The 27,868-nt window shown below is 40.4% G+C and overlaps 2 protein-coding genes across 2 annotated transcripts in view; one reads left to right on the forward strand and one right to left on the reverse strand.

Annotated features, from left to right (window-relative positions):
- grapa (GRB2 related adaptor protein a) overlaps positions 1-27,868 on the forward strand; it is an 82,285-nt gene that overhangs the window by 2,226 nt on the left and 52,191 nt on the right. The window lies entirely within an intron of this gene.
- On the reverse strand, positions 8,984-25,776 carry sppl3 (signal peptide peptidase 3). Its single transcript, XM_046074769.1, has 10 exons — positions 25,696-25,776; positions 18,719-18,810; positions 18,470-18,589; positions 18,172-18,250; positions 17,002-17,114; positions 15,801-15,907; positions 14,139-14,302; positions 11,560-11,750; positions 11,265-11,374; positions 8,984-10,560 (listed from the first exon to the last, which is right to left on the reverse strand). The coding sequence occupies exons 2-10, from the start codon at positions 18,798-18,800 to the stop codon at positions 10,489-10,491; spliced, it is 1,038 nt and encodes a 345-aa protein (XP_045930725.1). The 5' UTR covers positions 18,801-18,810; positions 25,696-25,776; the 3' UTR covers positions 8,984-10,488.

The following is a 27,868-nucleotide window of genomic DNA, read 5'->3' on the forward strand; positions in this document are numbered from 1 at the left end:
AAAAAAAAAAAAAAAAAAAAAAAAAAAAAATGTTTGATGTAAGGCGGGGCATGATGGATCTGGTGAAGGTTTGGAGCAGCGATGGCCCCTCTGCCTCTCACAGAGGCTCTCAAACTGGACTGAGAAGTGTCCTGTCAAAGTGTTTGACCCAAAAGTGAAGTTTACTTCTGAAACTGAACATGAAGCTTTGTGAGACATTTTTTCTTTTGATCTAATTATATCTCCTGTGTTCATAACTGCTGATAAAATTTTACATTTTCTTTCCTAATTCACAAACTAATAAAAACAGACACATTGGAAATGAATGCTTAAGTGCCTCGATGATGAGGTTATTAATTTAATTTGAAACACACATGATGTACAATTAAACACACTGATGATGATTATTTAGAGAAAAGGCAGGATGAGCTGTTGGTGCTGTGGAAATGGGTGAATCCAGATGATGTGAAAGTAAAAAGCTGCAGTTCTTATTATGAGATTCATTTCTGAGATACAACAATTTGAAAAGTATAAATAAATAAATGTAATGATTCACTGATGGTTTAGGATAGATTTGAAATGTGATTTCATAGAGAATAAAAATCATTTTCTACCAGAACTTCATTCCAAATGTTTTCATAAATTTTCAACATATTTAAGAGGAGATTAAAATGGATTACAGAAGTTTAATGACTTTAGCTGATTTCCCCTTAATCTTCACTTGTTTGTTAAAATCTTTCCACGATGGAAAAGGAGAGGCAGGCAACATACACAATAATAATTGATTTGCTGAAATGATTTGTTGTTTACATGTTTTTGTGGCTTTAAAACAGAATAAATTCAATAAAAGTTCATTCACATATGTTAGTTTATCTACTTTGGTAAAGCAAAATGAACCTACGGAGAGATTTTCCACCAGTTTTTCTATGAGTTTTGTAATTAAAATCAATGATATATTTACAATTTTAACATCATCGAACATCAGGCCATTTTTTTCCTTTGTCTAATTTACAAATATCTATTTTTCATTACTGTTATTATCCAGTGGTCTATATGTATTTAATGATATGTTAAACCTTGATGTTCAATTGTGTTTGACTCAAATTTTTCGTTTTTCATTCTTTAAATAAGGTCAATCACACTGCCACTAAATAACTACAAATTAATTCATAGCAAAACATTGAAAATTATTCATGATTAATTGTAAAATGTCCCTGTGCTCAGAAATCTAGGCTGAAAAAGACACAATTTCATGTGATTATTTCAAACACATGTTTCCTGATTTAAATGCTTAATTTGGCACATTTTTATGAGGTTTCCCAAATTCAAACAAACTACACAGCAACAACATTTAAGAATTTAACAATTAATTAATAGTTATTTGAAAGTAAGTAAATATATTTCATTGTTGTTGAAAGTGCTACCTGTACTGAAAGAAGGCCTAAATTATGAATAAGAATTCATATAGGTAGTAATACAATTCCTTTTGAAGCATCTGACAGTGAAATAAGTGCTTTCGTAGCATACTTTGTATACATTTCTGTAACATAAAGAACTAATGTAATCCCACCAAATCAGTTAATTTTATGAGATATATTTTTAAAAAATTGTACTCATGTGTGAAGAAATGAAACAGTTGTATTTTGTTAGATTTTTCTGCCTGTTTGCATTTTAAAAGCATTTTTGGAAATGTATTTTGTATTTGCAAAACAAAGACACGAGCAGTTTAGATGTGTTTAATCAGGTTTAACTTATAGGAGAATATAGAACATGTGCAGTTGAAAAAACATGGAGTATTTTGAAGTGTAGCAGATGAGATTAAGAGAGAAAAGAGAATAGAGAAAAACCAGTTAAAAAAAATCAGTTTCTGTTTTGGAAAATGTTTCTTCTTGAAATGAGCCTGAGGGGAAAGTGCCACAAACCACCACGGCCTGACTTCAAACTGCTGCCTGTGTGAGGTGTTGGAGGGGTGGGGGGCTGAGAAAAGCCTTTTAAACATGGGAGTTATTGTTCCCTCTGTTTTTTTCCAACCACCCATCCTCCGAAAATGTACCTCCTTTCTTCCTCTGCCCTTTAACCTCTCCCAACCCCCATCCCTCCATCTCATGTCTCTCTCCACATTTCCCCCTCTCCTCTCGTCGGCCAAAGACCAAACAACTGTGATGGATCGTCATTGATAATTTCCCACCCTAAAAAAAAAAAGGTTAATGGAGAAAGGGTGGGGGTGGGGGCAGGTGGCGGGTGGGAAGTGAGTTTTGTAATTCATCTTTTTCATGAAGTAGTAGTAGCAGACCCCACCTCGAGCAAAGAGCCCCTGTGCACCCTGTCTCGCCCAAAGAGGGCTCCCCTCCACCCCTCCTCCCCCCTGTGCCTCCCTCTTGAAACAGACTCTATGGACTGCATGCATGACATTCCAGCTGTGTGGGTGGCACAGCCTTTTACAGCGTCTCCCCAACAGTACACAGGGCTCCTAAAGCACAACAGCAGAGGAACCTCCACCCATGATCCATCTTCAGATTATCTTCCTCACTTAGGAGCTCGGCCGTGCTTTCCGTTATCTGTGGTTTTTAACCGGGAAAATTTCATGAGATATGTTGATGTGCTGTTAGCTAAAGGCTCAGAAGTCCAGTCAACAACATTTCTTTCTTTCTTTGCCTTTAACCCTGGAGACCCCAGACCATCTTTAACAGCTCTACAAACATTCATTGTTGTACTAGCTGGATACTTCATGACTTTTCCAAACTATATGAGAATATGAGTGTTGAACTAATGAAATGTCTGCAGAAAATGCAACATTCCTTTACAAACAACAGCCGTACAGCATTTATAAAAATACAACATATTTTCATATGCTCAGTATCTGTGATTGGTGTTGATACTACTTTATAAGCAGCGCTGCCCCCTTGAAATCTCAAATATGTCAATTTAGATTTCTGTTATTGGATTTTAAGGTCTACCAGGGAGTTACACCCTTGGTAACATCACCATGTAAGATAACATACTGTAGATTTCTTTGTCTGTGAATGAGCTTTTGCAAAACAAAAACAATATATATTTATTAATTCACAGCCCAAATTTTATGTGAAACATGAAATATTTCCTTGTTTACGCTTATAGCAACACTTTATGGCCATTTCTCAAATGTGCAGGCCCAGTTTGTGGCAAACGAGTTTTCACTTCAATACTTTTCTACATATTGTTTTTTAATGAGCAGAAAAAGGCAAATGTGTGTGTTTCCACAAAATAAATGAAGAAAAAATAGTTTAAAAAAAGAATTAGTTTATCTTTAATCAGCAAAATAGAAAAACAGCTGCACATAATAGCTTCTGACTTCACACTTGTTAATGTGTGTTAAGTGTGTCAAGTCAATTTTGACACCCTCTATTCTTAAACCTTCACTTTGGATAAGGAAAACTCCCCCCCAAAACCATTTGATTTCATAAGTAACAGTGATCATTTCATTAATACTCCATCCAACATATTACTCCACCAACGGAGTTGTAGGGGAAGAGCCAAACTCCACTTCCTCACACGTTCACACCACAATATCCTCCATTAAATCAATTAGTCATGATCTCAGAGGATTATTACAGAAGTTTGTTGAAGCTCCAAATGTGCTGGTGGGAGACATTGATTCTTAATCGCCACGATAATCAACAAAACCTCATCCATAACTCACAGCTGTGTGATATGTGTACATCGAGTTTGTTTTTCCACTTGCACTGGGAGAGTGCATGAGCAGAGTCCAAAGGATGAAAAAACTCAACCCCATTAACTGAACTTCAGAGGAATTCCTCACTTTACATACGGAATGCACTTTAGGTCAAAGGGCAAAGGGCCAGAGGGGAAGCCACCCGCGCCCAGGCAGGCCTTATTTAAACAAGCCTGGAATTCCTGGTTGGAAGATAGTAGAAGAAGAAGAAGAAGAGGAAGGAACCTCTCTGCCTTTTACATGAGCAGGGGCCACTGCCAATAAATAGCAGGGCTTTTTAAATTACCTGCACTGGCTGACTACATGTGCTACTGACTCTGATATATATTATGAGCTTTCCTCGGTTATATATTCACCAGTAAGACTGGGAATAGACGTCTGCTGCTGTGATAAGAGATAAAACCACTGTAAGTGTTTAATGTCTTGCGCAGGTATGGGATTCTGGAAGTGCAGTCATACCCTTCAAAATACACTTTTCCTCTTTTCCCCTTTATGTAGCCTTAAGGTTGAAAAAGTCTTCTTCTTCCACTCTTTCTGACCATATGTATTCTATAATGGCTTGCTGCAGCTCTTTGATGACTGCCTGTGTGATGAAATTGAAATATTTGAATAATTTTACACACATTTGAGCCATATTTCAGCCATTTGTGGCACATTTAGAAACTTTGGGATCTACACTAGACTTAAAAAAAAGCTTTTGGTTTGAAATGACAGACCCACCAGTTAAAGGAACTACTGTTCTGTTTATGTACAGTTGTAATTACTCAATATTAGAAAAATATTCTCTCAATTTATGCCACCGACTTGAAAAGAAAAAGAAGTGGAACAAACACTGATTGCTGCAGAAGTCTCTGGCTAATTAACTTATCACCTGCCTATCTGTAAATTCAGGATCAATAGGACAGGACCCTATGAGCCCCTCTAAACATAAAACCCTGCATTCCAAACATGGCCCAACCGCTCCATTTTTAGGACCATCTCGCCAAATATTTCTTACAAATGACATGCTACAATCCCCATGGCCGTGGTGGAATTCTGTCCACTTCAGGGCTTCAAAGCTGCACAGGACTCGTCGGCCCGTCTGGCCAATAGGTGAAGGGGGGTGGCCCCTGCCTTCCTGCCTTGACCTCACCGACCTTCCCCAACCCCCCCCCAGCCATCACCCACCCAGTGTCCAGCTACTCATTCATCCCCCCACTGTCCACTTCACCCGTCCATCCAGTGAAGCAGCCAGTCAGTACAGGTCCGCCTGTTTGAATGCCTTCTGGAGTGTCTGTTAAAACAAACAAATAAAGACAACAAGATACTGAAATTTAGAGTCAAAAGTTCCTTCGAATGTGAAGACAGAGATTGTACCTCAGTTGAACTTCACGAGTGGGAAACAAACATCAACAATAAGATCCGTTAAACTGGCTGTTCATTGGAGGTGAAATGGATGTGCTCACTGAAAAACAGCCATTCCTTTTCCTTTTCTTCATTAACAACTGATACATAGGCATTTATCCTACATTTGTCATTTCTTATTACACTGATTGCCCACAGACCTGTTATCACTGAGCAGATAAAGAGGATCTGACAGACAAAAGGCCTCATATCCACTACAGATACAAGTACAGCACAAGCTCAGAGGGAAGAACTTAGCATTTCTGCTGCAGCCTTTCTATAAACTCTTGACTCAGCGTCTTTGGTCTGTCATTGAGGCAGCCATTTTCCCATGAAAGGCTCACGAGATCTCTCCCCTGCAGGAACCAATTACCTTACTTTGATGAGAGCATGCCTTTAATTTTCAGTTAACTGCCTAATCAAGGAATGATTTCTTTCTTTTACTCTTATGATTATGCCACTTCTTGTGTCATACAGAGCTTGCTGTGAAAATATGAACTTTGTACTGTTGTGGTTTTGTCTGCATGTTGGTACATTTAGCTGTAAAGACACTGCAATGCTGCTCAAAGATGGTTATTCTGAGGAAAAAAACGAGCTTATAATGTTGGTTGATCACTATATATGATAAACATACTGAGCATTGTGTTTGAGTACAGGAAGCACGTCAGGCCTTTCTCTGTTTTCAGATATTGGTACTGTGTCGCCATCTACTGGAGAAAACTGAATTTGCACAGATTTATGTAAATTGCAAAGTGACACCTTCAACTAAAGCAGGAATATGCTGATGCTGTCCAGCTTCTACAAGTTCACGTTGATGTGATGACTCTCATATTTCATTGAAAAAGTGGAATATAGATTCAAAACAGTTTTTCGGCTATATTTTTGTAAGGAATAATGAACTTTTTTTCATTTCAGCAGGAAAATCAAATGACAAATGCAACTCAAGACCCTGAAATTACATTCTGTACATTATGTGCAGTTTACACATCATTTGTCTTTGGCACAATTGTTAATAATAAGATGTAACAATGACAGAAAATGTCCCTTTCACACAATTTCAAAAGAGCCTTATACATATTATATATATTCATTCCACCCCCCCAAAAATCTAATCTAGCTTACATTCTGTCAGCACAGCAAAATGACAGTTAATTAAAACTTCTTGGAGCCACAAAAGATGCTGATGAGTTCTTGTGTTGGACTGGTTAATATCTTTTGATTAAGGTTTTCATGCCAGTTTATTATAATAGTACCAAAAATGCCAGTATTGTGTTGTTTTGTGGTTGGATATGTAGAACATGACATCTGTAGTTTAACTCTGGCTTTACAGATAGTGTTGGAAATGCTCACATCATGACGTCGTAGTCTTCTTCCCGACTGCAGCTGGCGTCATAAACAATTGGCCCCAGAGCCCCACTGAAACTGAGTATATATATATCTGACTTAGTGTGTTACTTTAATGCACATCGTTTGGACTACTATCTTGCACATCTTTATCCTTCATACTGTGAACTTTTGCACATTCCTGCACAAAACTGTACGGCTCTTTATAGTACATATTTTTTAATTTAATTGTCTATTTTATATTTAGGCTTGCTTTTCTATCTCTATATTTATTTTCTCTTACTATGTTTATTGTTACGCATTAAAACACTAGGACAAATTCCTTGTATGTACCTACTTGGCAATAAACTTGATTCTGATTCAGAAGTGTGTGGCTGTAACTTCACAAATCCATAAAGCAAGTCATATTTTAATAGAAATACTGAGAACTGTGTTATATGGTTACTGTTGTTTTCTTTTTGTGTGTGTGAAATATTAGGCTTCGGGCCTCAAACAGTTATTGAGTAATTGAACCATCTGAGTTTAGAGGGGAAATGTCTTTTGTGGAGTCCCTAACAACTCAAGACATCTGAAACACAAGAAACGGCATGAACTAGACTCTGCATTTTTGTGTGAGGTCACACTGCAAAAAGGTTGGGAATCACTGGTTTAATCTTTAACAATAAAGTGTAATTTATTAACTTATGTGTCTTTATGTAGAACCTTAATCTGAAAAGCAACGAGTAACTACGGTTGTCAAATAAATGTAGTGGAGGACAAAATACTTGAAGCTCAGGGTCTTTAGAGAATATGAAATACAAAGTCTTCTTGCAGTCGCATATTGTTATGAAAGAGGTGAAGAATTCCTAACAATATGACATTTGCAGTCGTTTCTTTTTCTGGATTTTAAGTAAAACCAAAAGCTTGAAACTGCAAAAAATGCCTATGTACTATCTTGGAGTAACAAACAGTATTAAAGGGAATTCAAAAAAGTTCTCATTTTCTGCAGCATTATATTGATAAATGTTACTCAACAGCTACAAATCAATCTTTAACAAACAGGCGACCCAAACAACAACAAAAAAAAAAAAAACAACACACTGCGTTACAGTTAGAGTCATGTTTATTTACAGCAGAATCCTGAATAAGGGAAAGAAGGGGAGAGGGCAGAGGGAGGGGTTAAAAGGAGACAAAGTGTTTTATATCAAGCTTCAGGATTCATGTTTCACTACACAGTTCTTAATTTATTTATTTCACCATTTTTCTATACAGAATCCATTCAGCCGTAATATCAATACACCAGCAGAACTGGAGTCCTCTGCTGGAGGGGAGAAGAGGTGGAAAGAAGGAAAAAAAAAAACAAAAAAAAAACTAAAGCACTAAAGGGGGGGGGGGGGGGGGGTGGAGAGAGAAACAAGAGGGTAAAAAGAAATCCATTTTTCTATAAAAACAAAAGTAACATTTTTAATTGTTTTCACCATGATCGTCATCAATTATTTATGTATGTATATATACACACATATATGTATATATATGTATATAAATCTATATATTTTCTTGCCATGTCCACGAACAGGTGAAGGGGTTTTGTGATTCCATCACGTCCAAGTTTAGACGACTGCACTGAGCGGCAGGTCGGACATCCCAAGCTCGCAGCGTTTCGGTCAAAATATCAGTCAGAGGAGATCAGAGCTGATCAATTGCAGTCTTTCTGACCTGCAGCCTTTGTCCCTCCCGCTGACGCTGCTCTAGGCGAGCTCATAGGTCCAGTGCCTCGGTGTCGGCCGGCAGAGACTCAAAACTGCAGTAGCCCTGTTTACGCAGTCCGAGAAATAATACACTGTACAGTTAACATGCACGGCCAGATAGCATAAAAAAGTTTTAAAAAAACAAACAAAAAGCCAGCAAACTGCGTCGTCAGTACATCTCTCCGACTCACTCACACTTTTTCCAGTATACATTAGATATTAACGACAAGCACCACAAAAAAAGTGGAAGGACAAAAAGAGAGAGAGAGAAAAAAAAAAAAAAAGACTCTCAGGGACCAAATGGTGACAGCAAAAACATCCTATGGGTTAGCTTTAATTCCTAAATATCCATTTCAATTTGTGAAGGGCATAACTGATTTTCTCCTCTCCCTAGGTCCAAACAGACTTCATGATGTTATTTTGTAAGACACACACACACGCACACTTAACCATTCACTCAGAGAAACTTCATCTATAGCTACGTATGAATCTAACCACAGTACGTCTTCATATCCCACTGACCCTCATCTCCAGGCTTTGAGTCCAAACTTTCACAATAGTCAGGTCTTCATCGACTGTGGTGAAACACTGATGTTCACATTTACAAAGTTCAGATGAGATGTGCTGATCCACTGACTTTTGGTCAGAACATATAAAAACTGATCTGACTTCATCATGCTCAGACATTTACAGACTTGTGAAAGCTGAAATAAGATGTTTTTAGAGTTTCTATAAATATGAGTAAATTTAGGATGTGCACAAGGGGAAATTCAGTACAGAACCCAGCAGGATGTATGATGTGGTTTCATGATGAAAAGTAACATTGCATACCTTAAAATTAATTCAACATTCATTTATTTGACAAAAACACTGTATACATTTCCACCTGTCTGCAGGGAGACTGAAAAAGAAAAAACGACCCCCTGTTGGGTTTTCTGTCATTTTTGTTTTACAAGTTAGACACAAACTGTTTCTATTACACGTGTCATGTGTTTACGAAAGTTTGATCCAACACGCCCAGCTCTATGGAAACCTGACTATTGTCACTGTTTTAAACATATTCATGATTTCAAATTAAAACCAAGTAAAACAACCGTTGACGCAACTGTTTCGCTTCGCGCACCCCCCCTTCACACACAAACACACACACACACACACACACACACACACACACACACACAAGAGCAGGAAACTAACCTTTTTCTCAACCAGCCACAGATGCAGATGTTTTGTATTTGTCCCCCCTCCCACCCCTACCAAGACAATTCATCAGTTAAGTTTCTATTACACAAGCCAACAAACTTTAGAAAACAATCTCTAAACAAGTGATGCTGACCAGTTGTCTAAACACAACTGAAATTTACCAAAATTTGGCTGCTGGCTGGCGTCAGTTTCCCACCCTATTCAACATGCTCCCGAACACAAATACAAACTTAAGATACCGCAAATGCACATATATACAAATAGAAGCAGCCCCTCAAACGCTGGGGGCAGCTTAACAATTTATAATGCATCATTTCTGTATATGCCAAGAATAAAACTTTTCTAAATAAAATACATAGTTATCTGTGAGGGCAGGGAATGGGGACAGCAGATGATCAGAGAGGAGGGCGGGAGCGCAGGGAAGACGCTACTGTGGTGGGGTGATGGGACAAATGAAGAAAGCAGGGGAGAAAGAGGGAGACGGATGGAGGGGGAAGACTCTCCTTTATTGTGTCGCTGCTCCCGAGCACTGTCCTGTGCCACTGCAACACCCCGCCTCTTCTCAGTTTGTTTAAATCGGCCCATAATAATATTAATAATAATAATAATAATGACCACGACAATGCTAAAAAAATATATATAAACCCCAGACATGTCTCGCAACCCTAAGTCCACAAAAAGGGGGGAGGCCTGGCCCTCGAGTTCATCCGAGTGGGTGACAGAGATGCAGAGAAAATTAAAAGACGCAGATAAAAATACGGAAATGCAGAGAGGCCTGACAAATGGAATGGGAAGTGGCAAGTGAGACCAACTATAAAAGACGGGAAAGGGCAAAAAAAGAGAGGGGGAGGGGGCCAGAAAAAACAGCATAGGCAGGATGTGCTATAATGAAGAGGAAATAAACAGAAAAAGAGGAAGCGGGGATGAAACGGGCAGGACGTAGGGACCAAGGATGAGTCGTGTTGGGGCGTTGTGATCCACACACTGGTGTCCTTTTGAGGGTTTTCACAGAAGATTGGCGGAAAGCATGAACAAGTGATGACAACATGGCCTCACTGTGAGTGCGCCCTCTCTCCTTCCCTCTAATTAAGGTAAAGGATCCGCAGTCCTCCCCGCGCTGGTCGTTTATCCCAGAGTGCATCATACCTCCAGGAAGCGGGAGCTGCTGGTCTTGGTATGGAAGGGCTCGGACCACATACGCCGCAAATCCCCCTGTGGAGCCAGAAACAAGAGTCATGAGTCTTGAAACAAAGCTTTCCTGATACATGCTCATCAGGTCAGCCGAGAAAATATTTGTCCCACTTTTTGTTGAAGTAAAAAAAAAAAATACACTGTACCATTTAATCTACTGTGCACAGATTCTTTTATAGTACTTTAAACTTTGTAGGTTTCTAAAATTCCCATAATGATTCTTCAGACAGTAGGTCACTGACAACTGGCTGTCTAGTGGCTATAATGCCTGATCTAAAAATAAAGGAAAAAGAAAAATAAGGCTAACTGTGAGATCATGAAAGTAATGAAACACATTATTAAGTATGAGCCACTTTTTTTGCTGCAAGCGTACCGTTAATCTGTCTGACAAATCATCTGTTGTGTTTTTAATTTCACAGTGATGATTAAAACCATTTTGGTACAGGAAACATGTAAAAGGAATGTGTGCTAGAATGTATGTGTGAATTACATTATTAAATCAGTAACAATAAGATATGCTGCAGTGTTGAAAACTATGTATAAAAACAGAAAAAAAATAAAACAAATCAAAAAGACTGCAGCTGAAATATTTATTCCGCTCTCCTTTTTAGTAAAGAACAGTAAAGATGTTCTTGAACTTTCCTTCTTACAAGGGTTCAACATTCTGCAAAACTGCTACAGCTAAACTTTTATCTCTTGCAACTGTTGCCGTCCCATCCATGTACCTTCAGGTAGGCCATAGTGAGCAGAGGCAGCAGGGTGAAGGGCACCAAGTAGAGCAGAGCGGGCTGAGCAGCACGATGGATCCTGGAGGCCACAGTGGCAGTAAGCAGACCTGAAGACACAGTCACATCATCATCAATCACATTATAAAAAGCATGCTCAAAACCCTGAAAAAATAAATAAATAAAATAATGGCGCGCATGCAACTAAAAGTATCACCTCCAAACATGTAACGCTGACACATTAAAACGCTTGACCTTTTACATCCATCCGTCCATCGATTGCTTGCTTGCTTACCCACAAAGTATCCGATGAGAGTGCAGTGGAAATAGGAGACGCGCTGCATGCGTCCGGACATGTTACCAGGCCCTGGGACTTCCCCATTTGCTTGCTTCTTGTAGTTGTCATAGCGCAGAACGAAGCATAACAGCAGCCCCGGCATCACAATGTCACCTATTCCCAGCATAGAGAAGTGACTTCCTGTGGAGCTGCACGGATGGAAAGAAGTAGAAATACGTTTGGAATGACAAAATACAGAAACACTGGAAACATGGACCAAAGAAAGTACACTACTGAGTCGTGCACAACGACTCAGTGGTTGTATTTTCATAACTTGTTTCTCTACGCAACTTTTAGGTCCTCACCAAGGTTATTATAATTTTGGATTTTTCATTAGTTTTTATTTTTATTTCGTTTTGACTTTTTGTCTTCAATTTCAGTTTAGTTTTTAACGTGGGTTTGCTAGTTTAGTTTATATTCGCTGCACGATGCCAAGCTCAATTCACTTTAGTTCAGTCCAGTTTAAAATACAAGTACAGAAAAGAAAGAAATATTTGTGAAAAAGGACACTATTTTTTAAGCTATCTGAAGCTTAAGGGGCGCAAACACTAAGGAAATATATATATATATATATATATATATTTGAAGTACTGACACACATTGTCAAAATAAATAATACAAATAAATAGGTGAATTACAATAAATGGAGGTGAAATTCAATTGATGGACAGCTAAGAAATTCAAGGATAGTAGGGCCCCCCTTGGAGTCACAAACAGGTCCCTAGCACCCTAAAGGCAAGGCAAGACCTTGATTAATCAAAAAATAGGTATAAAAACAATGTGAAGCACCAAGAGACAGTTTGGCTGATATATCAATGACCCCATAAAACACACACTAGCTGACATGCAGTAAATATAATGACCAGCAGACACGTTAACCCAGCGCAAGGTGAGCTCACAATCAATGTAGGCTACTAGGGGCAAGTTCATCACAAACACAGGATGAGCTCCAAGCCAGACCACCAGAACAGAACCAAACAAGGAAAAGAAAACCACCAAGACAGTAGGGGTGGGGGAAAAAAAAATCGATCCAGCATAGTACCGTGATATTTGCCATGGCAATACTGTATCGATACACGGACGCCAAGTATCGATATTTTATTATATAAATTGCAGATTGGAGTTTTAACTTTTTGGTACTAGAATAATAAAATCTATTGCTTTTTTAGTCCACTAGAAAACTTAAAAGGACCAAATAAGAGGTCTGAAAAAGTGATATGAACAAACAGAGGAATGTATCTTTTTAGATAAACAGATGTTGACAAAATTTGACTTTAGGGACCTAATTGGAAGTTGGAAAAATGTAATAAATTGTGATATATCTCCATGTATTTAAAATCGCAATAAAAATCGAATCGCAACATAAATATCGTGATATCATCGTATCGTGGGGCCTCTGGTGATTCCCACCCCTACAAGACAGTGACTCACTAATTTACCTGCAACCCACTAAACAAAACACAACTGTATATAGTTGTTGCATTCATATTATTTTGTACACATGTAACATTATGTATAAAAGATAATAGAAACATGTTCAAATCGCACCAACTACCAGCCCATCCCTACCTTGGTCTCCTGGCTAAGTTAGCCTCCCCCTTACGTTGCATGGGGCTCTCCTCGTAACAGTGTTTGCCACCTACTAAGCTGCGGCCAAATGGCCGGGCTCTCTTAATGGACATGCAGCGTCCCAGCTCTTCACATGGAGAACAAAAGCAATAAAAGCTCACCAACAGGTGCCTATCGGCTAATCACCGCGCGTACCGCTGTACTCATCTGCCGCTTTAGCCCAAAGGTCCGGCCCGACTAATTACCCCGCTCAGGCTCAGCCCAGCATTAAGGCGCCATTATACTCTTTGGAAACCACCTCCTCCCACACCTTTCCAAAGATGGAATTAGGGCTGCTGTGTGCGACCATTTCTGTGACAGTCGACACTTCATTCTGCGATTGGTCAGCTGTGTGGAGCTGAGAAAGTAAGCTGGATTTGAACTTCTCTCTATAGCTCTTTTTTCATTTGTTACACAACTATTCGAGGGAGCAACACTATGAATGTCCTCCTGGAGAGACTGCCTTAAAGTGTGGGCCGCTGTACTCATATTTCAACAATATGACGTCTCCCTCCTCTCTATGATGACCAGCTTTTCACTCCATCCTCGAGTATGACTGTTCACAACAACTATAAAACACTTTTGGTTTCCAGTGTGGTCACACAACACATCTTACAAACTAGCTGTGATCAAGCATAACCCGACCCTTAGAGGAACTTACAGGGAACAAGTGGAAATTGTGACCCGTTTCTGGCACTAGATGAAAAGTCATAGGATCACCAAAGTCATTTCATCCTCTGCTGGCCATGACTGAATTAGATCAGTCTGGTCCAGAGAGTCTGACTGATAGACCAACCAGCACTAGAATTTCAAGAGCCATGTCAATAGCATAGCTAACAAATACATTTCAGACACCTTAACAGACACAGTGATGGAGCTCCAACACGCAGCAGAAGCTGGTCAATAGCAGGCGGTTACGTCAGTCTTACCTGGGAAAGACCAGTTTGCCAGGTAAGGAGAGACGGGGGACGTCGCGGCCCATCCCCGGCCCCAGGTGGAGCTTCCTGGACAGAACGTCTATGGGATTTTCAGCAGGCTGGGTGGCAACTTTGACCATCACATTACTATTGAAGATGTAGGCTGAGAAGAACACCTGGACAGAAATAGGAAGAATTTAGCATGTTGACAAATTCTCATCCCACTTTACCAGAGCCCCCTGATGATTTATTTTCCTTCTTTTTCCTAAATCTATTACTAGTATTGAAATTAATATGAAGATAATCACCATTTTTGAAAAGCTGTAGCCAGTTTGGTATTTGAGTAACTCAATTAATTGTCTATTGATAGTTTCAACTCCAGGTTATAAATCTCCAAATGTTCTGCTGCTGCAATTTGCGGTTATATTGCCTGTACACCTAATTTATATCCAAGTAGACTCAATCACTGCTTCAAACAATTTCTCAAAGCAGGCACTCGCTAACACATCATAAAGAGCAGAGATTAATTTATCCTATTCATCTAATGTTTGTCTGTTATGACATTATTGTGAACATTAACGGTCAGCGTCAGTGGGGAAATAACACTGAAGGCGGCGTTGCTAGGCGCCCAATAACGATAAGGATGAGAGCAATTGAAAGAAACCTTGCTCACTGGTAGAACATCGGCAGAAGCAGTTTGTTTGTGCGGTGCCAGTTATGACTGGTTCTGTTTGAATTTGCGTGCAGCAACAATGCTATTGTTGTTTTAAATATTATGTGTGACATTTCCTTGTGAAACACTTCGTAGTTCAATGACATCGTTAGTCTTTTCTAAGGAATGAAAGCAACGGATTGAACAAACTCATTATGTGAATGAAACAGATAATACATCTGAAGCAGCCAGGTGCTCATAGATCTCCCTGAGCTCTACTACCCTCAGATTGAGATCTAAAAGGATCATTATGTTCAGTGGTTTAATTAAATAATGGAAAATACACACTGCAGTTCAGCAAACAACTAAAATAAAATCACAACTTCCCGCCTCTTGTCACTCACTAACCCACTGATATATCATTAAAATCTACATTCATGAGATATTGCTTGCCCCTGACTTTGGAGTTAAGTGGCTACAGCAGGAGCTGATCCAAAATGGGAACAATGCCAGATATTGCTATTAAACCACACCTAAATCCATTAGTGCCAGAAAAAAAAAGACTACTAGATATAAATGATTTAAATTTCTCTGAAACAATACTGATGTTCATCCTACTTTTGGCACGGGGAGATAACTGCTGTCCTTTCTAGCATGCCCGCCTTCCTCTTCGCAATTCATCTGGTTCATTTTATGCTTATGAAGGTTGAATTTTGAAGGTAGCTCTCAGCATCAATGCAAACTACTCAGTTTCTTTCAAACACACTGCTATTGGAAAATGTAGCACTTCCTAGGCAGCAAATGATCCAGCTGGCAAGAAAGCATTTGCTCGTGCATGTTTAGAAAACAAATGCAAGGGCTTTCATAAGCTCAATCATCACTATTTTGTATAAATTTGGATGCAGGGATAATATTTGTGGACATTTTTTTAAATGAGTGTCCTTTTCCAGAGAGCTGTTTGCTACATCTCATAGCAGTGACATATACGCCAGCTGTGATGGGGGGACAGGAGCATATCTTACCCAGAACACATCATAAATGAGCAATCCTGACAGCAGCAGGCAAGACACCTTCAGACTGGGAAGCCGTACGAAGGCGATCATGGCAACACACAAGCCCATGGCTAAAGCTGCGAGGAAGAAAAACACAAAATAATTAAACACAGTTCCATGGAAATGAGCTGAAATAGCAACATGGGAACAGATTTTAGAGAGTTTATTTAAGAAACATTAATTACTGTGCACACAGGCCTAATTTAATTAGTCAGACTTTACTGATGAAATGTCTCTGCTCATGTCCTTATTCACTTTCTGCATTTATTCTAACCAGGTGTAATGGTGATAGGAGCCCACAGGGGCAGTGAAACATATTTCACTAGTTCTACTGCACGGACACGCAGTAAGACTGTCAAGCTTGTGTCAAAATCCTTTACCATTTTTGTCTATTTTATAATTAGATTATTTTCCAATTCAAACTGTTTTATCTGTGCAAGTGCTTTTATTTGGGATAATTAAGTGTTGCTATTTGGGATGCATTGTTCACTTTGTGAAGTAAACTGGGTCAAATACAAGTTATTTGCATTTGTATTTTATTTTGTAACTTTGGCAATATTGGCATTTTACATTCATGCAAATCAAGCTGAATTGAATTAAAAGAAGTGCACCACCCACACACATTTCTCTGCTCTTTTGTTTCACAAAAATACCAACTTTGATCAACCAGTTTGTTTAAATGCCAGTCGTTTTATAAAGTGCTTGACTAAAGTGAGTGTATTCTTCTAGCATTAGCATGCAGCACTACAGTAACAGCCTGGAAACACTGTTACTAAAAAGTCATATTGTATGAGTCATGTAAAGTTCTTTCTTCCCCAGGAGATGATGAAAACTTAATTTTGTTTGATTTTATTTGTTTCAAATTTGCTTTATTGGCCTGAATGTATAACAATATTGCTAAAGCTATAAATAAATTACACAAGAACAATTAATTTCATACATTTCATTAAATAAGTAAATTATTAGACAATTCATTGTTTAATAATTGGCTACTTCGATATCTAAGACCATTATGTGCTGATATTTATACACTGTTCATTATTGCTTATTGCGTCTAGTGTCATTAATGTGAACCACAAGCTACCCGGCTCTTCAAACAAATGTTAGTGATCTTCGGATCATGAAATCAAGAATGGAAAACCTGCTGCAGACACATGACAGAAAGACGCACCGTCCATGAGAAGCCAGTGTCCAGTCAGCACCCAGATGAGCACCAACATAACAGAGAGGGAGAAGGACAGGAGCTCGGCCAGAGTGAAACGCCCACAGCAGCCAAAAGAAATCCTGCAATGAGACAAATAAAGAGACACTTTTATAATCTCTAAATCACAAAGCACTATTCAGAAGACGACGTGATACATACATGCAAACATTTACAGGATGAAATATTTTACCACTAAGCAATATTTGCATACTTAACGATGCGCAAAGAACAATTAGGATGAGGGAGCACTGATCTTTATGGGTGAGGGAGCAGAGTGAGGGAGAGCCTGTGACCAGAATAAAACACTTGTCTCGCTCATAACTCATAAAAGTAATTCACCCATGTGTTTGAATAGTTTATCGATAGTTGTTAGCTTGCTAATTCTAGCTAAACTGTTATTGTTGTAACTAAAGAGCTAAAGTGCAGAAGCCACTCTTCTTCTGGAGGTTTTGGTTGGTTACCAAACAGCTTCATACTACCACCTCCTTCTGGATGGGAGTAGAGCCGACGTTGATGCGACTGCAATCAGATTTGTGATCTGGCCAAACGGAGACACGTGTACGTCAAAACAAAAGTGTCTTCAATCTTACCTAGATTTAATCTGAACAAGACAGACCTGATATGACAAAGGACCTGAGATGTACATGATAATTATGCAGGCTGTGCAGCCTTTATTTGTGACCGTGTTAATATGCACAAAATAACAACCTAAACACTGAGCAAAAAACGGGTTTTGTGTTGGGAGAGTGACTCTGTAAAGCAGCCAAAGGTTTACTGAAACCAGAGAGGTGGTGTTCTTATTCATTATTGAGTAGGTGGGTTGTGGTGTTGGTGATTCCTTTACTATCTAGCTTGAGAGTGGAACAGCTGAGCCCAGAGGCTATTACAAATGATTTGTATGCGGTAAGTGAAAAGATACAAGCCTTAGATCACCCAAATAACAAAAAATAAATTCCCACTTTCTCCCAGTGGTATCAAGCCTTGCAGACAATCTCAGTTTTTATTGAGAAGAAGCTGATTTATGCGGAATCACAGAGCTTTATAAATATTTGTAAAAAGACATACAATACAGCATGGAGCAGTTTGAGCAACAGCAGACACTGTTTAAGAGACAAAGAATCCACATGGTTTCCTTACTTGTTCTGTGGGGAGCAGGGTCTGGTCAGATACTGGCACATTGGCAACAAGAGGAATGCAAATGCAATTGTTGCAAGAACTGAGGAGGAGAACAAAGCACAGCAGTGAGATCAAAGGACTAATACACTTTGACTGCTGGTTCCAGTTCAATGGGGCAGCTAAAGATCTTCAGTTTCAATAATCAGCGCAGATAAGAGGCCTTCCCCAGTGTGTGTAACTACTGAACAGAAATGCGAAAGCCCTATGACAGTAATTCTACGGCTGTAGTGTTTGTGATAAATTCAAGACCGGCGGTTACCTGCAGTACAGATGGTGAAGACCACCTGTACAGAGTCAAAGAAGAAGAACATGACTAGCAGAGACACAGAGGCTCCTATGGGCAGGAACAGGGCCTGTGTGGAGTCTATAGTCTGAATACCTGCAAAACAATACAGACATCAAAGTGAGAAGGATTTCAAAACACACACAAAAAATTAAGTGATTACTTTTAAATCCAAAACAATATTTTGGCTGTATATTTCAGGCTTGCCATGTCTGTAACACGCACTGTTGTTTGTGTTGCTGTTATTGAAAGCCCCTGTTGTCGTGGGGTTACCATCTTTATCCTTCTCCTGGTTTTCGCAGTCCATGTTTAATGATCTGCAGGAAGGAGGGAGAGAAAGAAAAAGGAGGAGAGGGCAGAGAGCAGGAGAGTGAGTTGGACATCAATAATCAGAATCTCAAAAGCGTCTAAACTCTTGATGAGGTGAAGGGCTGCGCAGGAGACTTAAAAACAGCCTTTTTCTACAGTAAATGTTTTAGAGACTTAATGTCTCCATTGATGGAAGATGACTAAATTATTTCTTTGGAGAAGTTTAAAAAACATCTTCCCATCATTGTTGGTTCAATGGGAAAAATTTGGGTGAAATGTTGAAGTGACAGCTAAACTTTGCTGAGCAAAAGATCTGTGAACTCCAGTTGAACTAAGGCTCTACACCAAAACCTAAAAAAAAAAAAAAAAGGGTCTCACATCAATCCCTAAAAAAGAAAATACACACACACACACACACACACACACGGGATATATGGATGCTTCGATCACCATCATCAACACTGACAAAGAAACAACTCCTAGCTCAGTGTTCTAACATCTGCAAACGGCAACTGCTATCATAACTAGAGATTGACGAAGTACAACAAATATGCTACGGCAAGGGGGAGCCAGGAAGACAGGTCAACGGGGAGATGTTATCATCCTCCCCACACTCAGAGATTGGGTCCCAAGCCCCAATAACAACAAGCCCTTAAGGTACAGAATCACTCAACATAAGGGCGACTGACCTACGATTGAAGATCATAACTAAGCTGGACCCCCAAGTACAACAACCAAGATTGCCAAGGCTAAGTGACAAAGTACCCTCTGAAAGTCTGCTAGAAGATGTGAATGCAGCACTACATACTATCCTTACTAAAGCCATAACCGAGACCAATGAACTGATGTATGCCGCAGCAACATTGATCCTAGAGATGCTTGGCTACAAGATGAACACCACAAGCCACAAAGAGCATTACCCCCCATGGAGGAGAAGGCTAGAGGCCAAGATCAAGGCAACACGAAGAGAGGTTAGTCAGCGGTCAGAGCTACAGAAAGGTGCAAGGAAAGGACTACCTTTGAATTACAACAAGCTGTCCATACCTGAGGCTTTGGAGACTGCCAAACAAAGATTTACCGCTCTGGCTACCTGCCTAAAGAGATGCAAGGGAGAAGCAGAAGCCAGGAGAATAAACCGGATGTTCTCCACCGAACCATCCAAAGTGTACTCTTAGTGGCAGGGTAATAACACACTATCAGATCCACCCAGGGCTAAGACGGAACAGTACTGGAACATATGGGAGAAAGAGGCATCCCACAACACCAATGCTCAGTGGCTAGTGGATCTAAGAACAGATCACAGCAATCTCCCAGAACAAGGTCCAGTAACCATTACAACGGCAGACATCCAAGAAAGAGTGGCAGGTACGAAGAGCTGGACAGCACCAGGCCCTGACATGATCCACACCTACTGGCTGAAGAAACTAAGTGCACTCCAGGAACGCTTGGCAGCACAAATGAACCAACTGCTGATGGATGGTACCCACCCAGAATGGTTAACCAAAGGACAGACAGTCCTTATCATGAAGGATCCCCAGAAGGGAACAATCCCATCTAACTACCGACCAATAACCTGCCTCTGCACAATATGGAAGCTCCTGTCAGGCATCATAGCGGCTAAGATGAGTAGGCACATGGCTCAATACATGGACAGGGCCCAGAAGGGAATGGGCAGTAATACCAGGGGAGCCAAGCACCAACTACTGGTCGATAGAGCAGTCACTTGAGACTGCAAGACCAGACAGACCAATCTGTGCACCGCCTGGATTGACTACAAGAAAACCTATGACTCAATGCCACATACATGGATACTGCAATGCTTGGAAATGTACAAGATCAACAGGACACTAATAGTCTTCATCAAGAACTCAATGGGGCTGTGGAAAACAAGTCTGGAAGCCAACTCTAAGTCAATTTGCACAAGTCACCATCAAGTGCGGCATTTACCAAGGCGATGCACTATCCCTGCTGCTGTTCTGCATAGGCCTGCACCCCCTCAGCCAGATCATCATGAAGACTGGCTACAGATACTGGTTCCAAAGTGGAACAACCATCAGTCACCTCCTCTACATGGATGACATCAAGCTGTATGCCAGAAATGAGCGAGACATCGACTCACTGATCCACACTACCAGGATCTACAGCAACGACACTGGAATGTCGTTCGGACTGGACAAGTGTGGTCGCATTGTATCAAAAAGAGGGAAGATGATCATAACCGAGGGGGTTGAACTACCAGAAGGCCACATTGCAGATGTTCAGGACAGCTACAAATACCTTGGGGTGCCGCAGGCTAACGGAAACCATGAGGAGGCAGCAAGGAAGTCTGCCACAGCCAAATACCTACAGAGAGTAAGGCAGGTCCTGAAATGGGAAGAACAAGATGCGAGCCATCAACACATATGCCCTGCCAGTCATCAGATACCACGCTGGTATAATAAACTGGCCAAAGGAGGAGATAGAGGCCACTGACATCAAGACAAGAAAGCTCCTCACAATGCATGGAGGGTTCCACCCCAAATCCAGCACGCTGAGACTGTACACCAAATGTAGCGAAGGAGGCCGAGGGCTATTGAGTGTCAAGACCACTGTCCAGGATGAAACGACAAAGATCCAGGAGTACATCAGGAAGATGGCCCCCAAAGATGAAGGGCTTAGTGAATATCTCAGGCAGCAGAAACCCGAGGGTGAGGACAAGGAAGACGAAGCACCTTCATGGAGAGACAAGCCACTGCATGGCATCTACCACAGACAAATAGCTGATATCAAGAAATCCTACGAGTGGCTGGAAAAGGCTGGACTAAAGGATAGCACAGAAGCACTAATTATGGCTGCACAAGAACAGGCACTCAGTATAAGATCAATAGAGGCTGGGGTCTACCACACCTGGCAGGACCCCAGCTGCAGACTGTGCAAGGATGCCCCTGAGACAGTACAGCCAATAACAGCAGGGTGTAAGATGCAGGCAGGAAGTGCATACATGGAACGCCATAACCAGGTAGCTGGCATAGTGTACAGGAACATCTGCCATGACTGGCTGGAAGTCCCAAGGTCAAAATGGAAGACACCTCCTATGGCAGTTGAGAATGACCGAGCTAAGATCCTGTGGGACTTCAAGATCCAGACTGAGAAACTGGTGATGGCTAACCAACCAGACATCGTGTTGATCGACAAACAGCAGAAGAAGGCTGCAGTGATAGATGTGGCAATCCCAAGCGACAGCAACACCAAGAAGAAGGAACACGAGAAACTTGAGAAATACCAAGGGCTGAAAGAGGAGCTAGAAAAGATGTGGAAAGTAAGAGCAACAGTGGTGCCAGTGTTAATCGGAGCACTGGGGGCTGTGACCCCCAAACTGGGAGAGTGGCTACAGTAGATTCCAGGTAAAAAAAATCAGAGGTCTCTGTCCAGAAGAGTGCAGTCCTAGGAACAGCTAAGATACTGCGCAGAACCCGAAGACAATGTTTACTGTCCCTCTATCCAAAAGTGTTAAATCGTTTATTAAATACATCCTGCCGGCCGTTAGAGAGAACGCAGCTTTAAGTTCCATCTGCATGGTTTGACTTTCGACCCAGAGGTCGCAGCATGATTGAGATTAGAGAAATAGCATTTGACAACCTCTTGTCACATAACTACAACTCTGGATTGGACATCGGTGCGCGGCAAGAGCTGCAAAACAACTGCAGGATGTTGAATTTCATTTATTTCTTTTTTTAAATACTAATGTTTTTGCACTGGCCTGACTTTCAGCGTTGGCCGATGGCTGTGCCGTTCACACAACTTGCCGTCATATGATGGGAGTCTTGAAGTTGTTCTGGTGTTCACACTACATGACTGATCGGTGACAGGGACACACACACACACACTACAGGAGCTGACAGCGGCTGTGTCACCCGACGCTGGTCTACAAACCACGTTTTGTCAAGAAAACACATGTGAAACGAGAGAAATGAGTGATCCTGCACATGAAACAGCTGTTGTTTCTTATTATAAAGATGGCAATTATAAAGACAAAGAATCTGGGTGAAAGGATGGATTAGCACACACAGGTAGCAGGGATTGTCTGAGCTACCCGACACCCATTTAACTCATGACTGTGAGGTTACAACTCACGGCCTAACAAGGAGAACAACAAATGCACGTGTGTACATTAACAGCTGAGGTCTGCTGCTTACTTTGGCTAGCCTTCAACTCAACAATCAATCATTATTTCAGTTAAATGCTGAAGTTGCTGTTACCTTGTCTGTGGTCTGCTGGCAGAACACCGGCTGCTTTTTGTTCAGGTGGCGTCGTGCTGTTGCCGAGGCGACATAAGTTTAGTTTTACGGTGGACAGATGGTAACATTACAGAGTTGTTGTTTTTTTTTAGCTTGAAATAATCCCATACTTTGGGTACTTTCTTCTTTGTCCCTCGCTATTTTCTCGGTCTTCCTCCACTTTGCAAACAGCTCCATTATAATCACGTTGTGTTCACAGCGTAAGCGTGATGTGCGGCAGTAATAAATGCCCGTGCGAAACACTGTGCTGTATAGTTAAATGGATTCAACGAAGCATCAATGCAAAGAATTTGTGTCGATGCATTTTATTCCTCGATTTTATCAATGAATCGTTTCAGCCCTAATGTACACACACACACAAATATATACACAGTGAGGTTATAGTGATATAGTTTCCATCCAAATGCAGCACAAATTTTCCTCCTCTCAATTCAGCATGAGAATCAAACTCTGTAAACTCCATTTCCCCAATCATAAGACTCCTCTAAAACATATGTGCGCTCAGTGTTTCCCCCTAGGATGGAGTTGTAGCAGCGGAGGTGAAGCAAAATTTTTGGCTGAATATAAAACCCCAACACAACACGTCTCAGCAGTAGGGCTGACCCCCAATAGTCGAAGATTCGATGGGCTGAGCCTGATCCGACTGTCAATCTCACAGTAGAAGCTTCGCAGCGAAACAAGGATCATGCCATTTTGGCAATATGGGGGTGCTCAACGTCTGATTTTACATTTTTCCAAATAAGTTAATATACAGCCTATTACAATATACATTTCAATGTTTAATGCTGTAAATAAACATGTAGAAAGAATAAAACTTTCAATAAATGTTTTTAAAGTGCGTAAATAAAATCCAAAATTGTAACCTTAACCCTGGATTGTCAGTGCGCATGTGTAAGCGTAGCGTGTGCGTGTCGGAAGAGGAACACTTGCTGTAGAGACAGAGACGCTGGTGTTGTGCCGAGTTGTCCGCACCTCGCGGGACTTTCGGAAAATTTAAAACCGTTAACCACACAAAGAATATTTTATCGTTTTTAAATAAAAATACACGTAAACTCACATAAGACACAAGACCAGTGAATGACAGGCGAGAGAGAGAAAAGGGACTTGAAAAAGCCTCAGTTTAGCTGGAAATTTACAGCGCAAGTTGAATGAATAGAGACTGCAGCTCCTCAAGAATAAAGCGGCGCTTACCGTGTGTGGGGGGGTTTGGGGGTTTTCCAATGAAAAATATGTAATTTCACATCATATTGGGCCATTATTTTCACCTTATCTCTGAACAAATAGTTGGAAAAGCTAGAGCAGATAATAAATAAACCCCCAAAGATCAGTCTACTGGGGAGGAACTACAACCTTAATATCTTGGGAAAGTTATTTGGTTGATTATGATGCTCTCCACAGTCATTTTACATTTCTGACACATCATGTTTTGGGCATGACCCCCTAAAACCCTGTTAATATGACCTCAGAATCATTACAGATACGATTATTCATGTTTGTCTTTTGTGTCTTCATTTTACAGCTTGACATAATATAAAAAAAAAAAAAATAGGAAACATGAGAAACCTCCTCCCTTCGGAGGTGCATTTTATTTGCACATTAAAATCCAAAAAGAAACGTCTCCTCATTAGCTTAAAAAGACCTATACAGGTACAAGTTACTTTCTATAAATTGAGCTAATGTTAAGTTACATAGAGCCAAAAGACACAGCCTACTGTAGAACCTTTCCTGCTCAGCTGCGCAGTCTGAAGGGGAGGGGAGATGTTTGCTAGCGCTAACCGGCTTCACTTTCCCGCAGTTGGGGAAACAACAGACAGACTTTTCTTGGTCTTGAGAAGCTGACACATCGTAACAGAGACAGTACATTTACTGCCAGAATATTTTCCTCCGCTCGCGTTCACCGTCACTTTCTGCCGCTCGGACAAACAAACACTCGCTACGTACCTCCCGATCCCTTACAGGAGTTACGCTGCTCTTATAACAGCATCTGTCACGTAGATGTTTTGTATAGAACGATGAGCGGAAGCTAGCCAAGCATTGAGTGTTGCCATGCTCACACAGTGTGCGATTAAAAACATTTATAGCACAGTTTAATGATCGTGAGAAATTTTTGTAGCGGGCGGTCATGATTCAGCAGCGGCGCACCGCCGTTCCTAAATGCATATAGGGGAAACACTGGCGCTGGTCAGTATCCTAATCCAACTACCCCAATCAAAGGACTGTAAATTCTTTTGATGCACAAACAGCACCAAAATCTCATTATGTCAACTGCTGACCAGGTATACTTGGACTGTGAAAGAACTTAACTCTGCCTCTACAAGTGTTTTTCACATTAACCAGAAGAAACATATTCACAATTTGCACATATTTACCATACCAAACATAACATATTTTCTTTCGTTCTTAAATTCTTGCAGCCTGGGACTCAAAATAGGAAATGTTTACTTGACTTTAGAGCAAAAGCTTATGAAAACAGTGCTTTTGTTATGTTGGGCAGCAAAAGTCACTAAGTTTAACTTCTAGCTTCTAGGTCCTTGCTTATGTGGCAAACTTGCTCTGCAAGTCATTGTCCACTATCCTCTTGACAGCTGAAGTGATTATTTATTTAGCAACACTCACCTGAAGCTGCCATAGACGATGAGAAGGATGGAGATGAGGAAGGTGGACACCTGGCTGGAGTCAACTAGGGAGTACGCCCTAAAAAGAAGAAAGAGGAATACAAACGTGAGACTCAACTAAAACATCTATGTGATGAAACTATTGAAAAATATTGCATGGCATCTTTTGTGTAATACTGAAAACAAAAGGATGGTGTTTTTAATGCTAAACCAAAAAAACAGTTTCCATAACAACTGTCTTCACACTAACATTTCATTGGTTAACTAACAATTTGTATTCTTTACTTTTCTACTACACACAAGTTTTCTGTTCCATAAACATCACATTCACAGCAGGAAAGTACATCAGCCTTAAAATCCACAAGTGACTTTATGAAAACTCTGCCTTAAAGACCTTGTTAATCTGATGCTTCCTCCTTTTGTTGTACTTAACTGGATTTGTTTAACATTGCAAGTAGCACCGAAGCCAGTTGGCCAACTGTGACTTGCCATTTTCCCTCCAAAAACCCCAAAGGTTTGATATTTGACCACATTGCTGATTTATTACAAGCTGAGGTGAGTGAAAACACATGTATTGTTTGAGGTCAAACCCCATCTGATATGCTATGGCTTCCTTTTACGTTTCTCTAAACGTATGATTTAATGTTTGAAAAGACTCACTGATCATTTTTGTCTCTCAGCCATTTCACCCTGAATGATGCTTTTCCAAGGGTGATTTGTTTATCATTGTGCTAAATTGTGCAAGTATTACTATCTCTTGGAATAAAGGTGGGTTTCCTATCAGAGTCTACTTTATAATCAATTCAGATGTACAACCCATCTGTTTTAAATCAGACTAAATCATAGTTGCACAGTTCTCGCCATATTTTCTTTATACCACCATGCTGTGGGAAATAAGAAAAGTATGCCAACTGCAATTTCAGTCAATCATTTCAGATGCTGCAATTTGACAATCTCACACTGCTTGCAGCAATTTTATCAGCACCACTTTGAATATCTGCAGGCACACAGGTCACATTTCCTCCTCCAAATACGGCAGGCAAAGATACCATACCAAATCAAAAATTATTATGTGGGGTGGATCAGATTTTATATCAGGAATTAAGATTAAGAACTATAGTATGTACTGTACTAAAATGCTGTAATTTAAGAATGCTTTCAAAAATAGATGTGTTACTAGACTATACCTATCAAATACCAAAATGCGAAGTAAGTGAACAGAAAATAAATCTAAATCAAATCAATGTGGTGTGACCACCCTTTGGCTTCAAAACAGTATCAATTTTTCTAGGTACACTTGCACAAAGTCAGGGATTTTGTAGGAATATCGTCAGGTGTATGATTGGTGCAGTTGATCACCAATTCAATATGTAGGATTAAACACAAACTGAAACAGAAAGAGCTGTATAGCAGGAATACTACAAGGTGAGGAACAGCCAAACTCAGCTAACACCCATCTACTACATCTACTAGAAGTGGCATTCATGGAAGACTTGCAGCCAAAAAGCCACACCTCTGACATGCAAACAAGGTGTATCAACGTATCAACAGTGCAGTGGACAAACAGACTCTGCTGACACACGACGCACACAGCAACAGAACAAAGTGTGGCGTTTTTTACAAGAGCTGCAACACTGAGAGCTTCAGTTTACACGCTATTAGCAAGTCAGAGAGACAAACCAAAGTTAAAAGTTAACTCACCCTGCGTTCACTGAAAGGTTATTTTCTTCAATCAAGTTTCCCTTAACACTCTCATAAAAACTAAAATACGACCAGACTTCAGAGTGACTGAAAAATCTCCGGCGTCATTTACCCAAACAAACCCACATAGCATTCTGCGCATGCGCGCCTGCTTCTGGGAGACGCTGGACAGTGTTTGCCGTGAGATTATAACAGCACCGTTACCGTACCCGGTTATCATGGTAATTGAAATGTGTACGGTAATAATAACCGTTGGGAACTTTACCATGGTTAACCATTAAACCAGTAATCGTTTCATCCCTACCCCTACACATACAGCAAAAGTCACTAAGAACTATCTTCAGTGTAAAGAAGAACAAGGAGTCCTGGAGAGAAACATCTAAGGCTGCCTAAATCCACCAAAGAACTGTGGTAGGGTTGTCTGCAACTAAGGATTTACACAGTAGAATCACATGTGTTTGTGTGGCGGCGAT

Source organism: Micropterus dolomieu, linkage group LG02 (assembly GCF_021292245.1).
Source record: "Micropterus dolomieu isolate WLL.071019.BEF.003 ecotype Adirondacks linkage group LG02, ASM2129224v1, whole genome shotgun sequence".
NCBI lineage: Eukaryota > Metazoa > Chordata > Actinopteri > Centrarchiformes > Centrarchidae > Micropterus > Micropterus dolomieu.